At 52.6% G+C, this 3,378-nt stretch overlaps 1 protein-coding gene across 2 annotated transcripts; it reads right to left on the bottom strand.

Moving 5' to 3' along the window:
- Positions 1-952: 952 nt before the first annotated feature.
- Positions 953-2,929, bottom strand: LOC123058388 (PLASMODESMATA CALLOSE-BINDING PROTEIN 2). Of its 2 annotated transcripts, none has more exons than XM_044481118.1 (4): positions 2,692-2,929; positions 1,851-2,441; positions 1,665-1,695; positions 953-1,560 (listed from the first exon to the last, which is right to left on the bottom strand). In XM_044481118.1, exons 1-4 carry the CDS (start codon positions 2,759-2,761, stop codon positions 1,251-1,253), a joined length of 1,002 nt encoding a protein of 333 aa, XP_044337053.1. In that variant the 5' UTR covers positions 2,762-2,929; the 3' UTR covers positions 953-1,250. The 2 variants fall into 2 exon arrangements, with proteins under 2 accessions (XP_044337053.1, XP_044337054.1); XM_044481119.1 differs by having other exon boundaries at positions 1,851-2,623; positions 2,692-2,829.
- Between the last annotated feature and the right edge of the window lie 449 nt (positions 2,930-3,378).

The following is a 3,378-nucleotide window of genomic DNA, read 5'->3' as shown; positions in this document are numbered from 1 at the left end:
ATGTGCCCTAGACACATCTTTTTTTATAACAGTAACAAAAACCATCTAGGAGTCTGGACGTGAAAATTTTAGAAAGCGAGACCTGCAACTGACATATGACAACGAACGAATGGCCAGCGGGAGTTCATGGCCCAAATAAGGTGCTATACGGCCCAACATCAAAGAGCACAAGTAGGCCTCTTCTCTTTCTCTCTGCAGGCCCATTTCTCATTTTCTTTCTCACAGCCATTTTTCCACCGAGCGATCGATCGAGCTACAGGGACGTATAGGTTCTACGTATACTTTTTTGGCAGGAAATCAAGGTAGATGTTCTGAAATGAAATGTAAATTGTGGAATCACACACCATGCTCTTTCAACACAATTCCAACTGCTTATTGGATTCTGCATTTCTTATAGTTGTTGTCTTGTACTCCCTCCTTCTATAATACAGCAGGTGGCTGGATTTGGCGTGGACCTTCATGCATCTCCACACGACCTCTTCAGTGTGGGTTGGGTCGATGATCGCATAAGGCGAAGTCGGAGTCGTGTTCTCAACGTTTAAGGATGGCGATGACGCTTTTAGGGGAGGAGTGATGGCGATGACACATGCATGTTGTCTCGACGATACCCTCTTTGAAGTTGTGTGTGGGGGGGGGGGGGGGGGGGGGGGGACTTATGTGTGCCGCTCGGCGGCTGTGATAGTTTTCGCTTGGTCCTTCATAATTAACTAGGTAATCTGGTTTTCGGTCGGTTTTTCCCAATTAACTGAGCAACTCTTTTTTTTTTAATGAATGCAGGATAATTGTCATTTAAAAATAATGTCTTATATTATGGGATCGAGGGAATAGTTATTTTGAGTCGTGTTTTGGACGTTTGGTTCACTTTTGTGTGTTACACCGTTGTCAAGATTCCTCAAAGTGAAACACGGGTGGGTTGTGATCATGGTCAGCGGGCCACATATCACAGCGTAAATAAGGAAATGAAATTGCTCATAAATTTCTAAATACAATAGTATAATCGGATATATAAACATCTGCTGCCCCCCACTAGAGCAGAGCAGTGGCGACGCTAGAAGCAGCTGCATCAGCATGCATGCTTCAGAGTTGTGAAGATACTACTAAACAAATGGGGCACCTCTGCTTTGTGCAAGGTTTCGCGGCAGGGAGGTTTCTGTTCTGCGGTGCAACCGTGCGTGCGCATCCCAGCATCCAACGGCGCGCGCTTCTTTGACTGCTGCATAGGATTGCCATCTCGAGACGCGTGTATCGCCTCATGTGGCGAGGCTCATCGATAGCGTCGCGGCAAGGATGGAGACGAGAGCCAGCGTTGCCCTGCCCATCGCCGTCGCCGGGGCGCCGCCGACGTCGCTGTAGTCCGGAGGTGAGTTTGATCCTGGGCCTGGAGGGGACATCGACCCGAAGTCCGGTGGCGAGTTTGATCCGTACATAGGCGTCCCGGTGCTAGGGGTGTCCGGCGTCATTGGCGTCGGGGTGAATGGGGTCATCGGCGTCGGAGTCATCGGCGTGGTCGGCGTCAGAGTGGTCGGTGATGGCGGGGGCATGGTCCCTTGAGCGCCGCCGCTGCCATTTCAAATCACAAGAGAAAATTCAGGCCTCGGTTACAGATTAAGTACCGGCTACAGTTTTTTGTTTCAGTTGGTTATTCATTAGTAGGAACTTTTTACCTTGACGCTGGATACTGGCACGACCCTGAACCTGCAAAGGTCGAAATAAGTTCGCGTGAGAAGGAAACACAGGGGCTGAAAATTCAGTTGGAAAGATTCTGCCAAAACCGGCTGTAGTTCAAGGATGAGAATGTTTGGGAAGAAATGTATCATCATGTACGCGTGTCTTGGAGACGTTGAGCTTACTGGGATCGGTGGTGGTGATGGTGGCCGTGCCGCCAAAGTCGCAGCTGGTGGGGAGAGGGTTCTTCTGGTAGTAGCTGTTGAAGGCGTAGGACGCATGGTCGTGGATGGTATCCGGGTTGAAGCAGCTCCCACCTGTCTGGATGGCCGAGCAGTCTACGCCGCTGTAGCCGCACGCATAGTCCAGCGCCACCTGCAGCGCGGACGTGCTCGCGCTCTGGCTCGCCACGCACCACGTCCCGCCACCCCCACCGCCACCGCCACCGCCGATGCCTCCAGCAGCACCGCCGCCGCCCACGCCACCGACAGCTCCCCCGCCCGTAGCACCGCCGCCGCCCACGCCACCGCCAGTAGTACCACCACCGCCGGTGGCACCACCAGCAGCACCGCCACCGCCAATGCCACCTCCGCCGACGTCACCGCCGTCGTTCGCATCCGCCAGCGACGGGAACCTGGAGGACGCCGGCATAGCGTAGGATGCGGAAGTGGGCGTGGTGATCGTGGGGTACGATGGTTTCATCACCGAGACGGTGGTCAGGATCCTTGGGTGTTGGGTGAGTCGGTTGGATGCTTCCACTCTCCGCTGTTCTGTTCCTGCAGGGATGAAAAGAAGAAGAAACGTGTGAGGTGAAAAGATTTGCGAAATGTTACTGACACATGTCAAGTCAACTTTCTTTCCGTGGATGCACTCCCAATTCTACATGCAGCATCCAGATTTGGGTTCGTTCAAATGCCAGCACAGCCTTTCGCACCAAAACATCTCTGTCATGTCATACCTAATGCGCACACAAACAGATCTTTGAGGAAATAGAAAGCGGAGAACGGACAAGAACAGACAACTCACCGCAGCAGCAGAAGGCAAGGAGGAGGAGAAGGTAGGCAATGCAGTTGGACGGCCTAAGAAAACGAGCCATGGCTGTCTTCCTCCCTCAAGATCAAGAGCTCGGTCTCTGCTCCCGAACAAGCCCGAGGGTCGATGGATGGATGGGTACCTGACGAGGAGGGAAGTGTAAAGTAGGACCTTGCTGTCCCTGGGGGCAGTGCATATATACCTGACGCAATGTTGCGGAATCATAGGTTTCTTCCCCAACAGGGGAGGGGCAGGGAGGGAGGGAGGGAGGGAATAAGAGGAAACTTGGGAGTGGAGGCTGGGTCTGGGAGCTTTGCAGGGGCACGCAAGCCGGAGGACACAAAATATGGGAAAGAAACGCGTGGGAAAGTGAAAGGCTTCGGCCGATCGATCAGGGGGGCGGAGGAGATCTACCGGGAGGGCAAGCAAAAGCTGGACGAGGAGTACTTTGGAGGTGAAAGAATTCTTCATGTCGGACGCATTCCTCGAGTGCGCGCATCGGGATTGCGGCGAATACTTGGCTTTGCGGTTTTATATCGCTGGGTTTCGTACGAGGTTCCAGTATATTAACCGGATTTCCCAAAGGATTGGTAGGAAATGGCTGATATTTGGCTTAAAAATTGTCCTTTTTAAAGATGGATCTTTGGATAATTGGCCCACGTACTTGGTTGCACTAATCTT

The sequence above is a fragment of the Triticum aestivum genome, chromosome 3A (genome assembly GCF_018294505.1).
Source record: "Triticum aestivum cultivar Chinese Spring chromosome 3A, IWGSC CS RefSeq v2.1, whole genome shotgun sequence".
NCBI classification, from domain to species: domain Eukaryota; kingdom Viridiplantae; phylum Streptophyta; class Magnoliopsida; order Poales; family Poaceae; genus Triticum; species Triticum aestivum.
The sequence above is the reverse complement of the archived record's forward strand: the minus strand, read 5'-3'. Positions and strand labels throughout refer to the sequence as shown.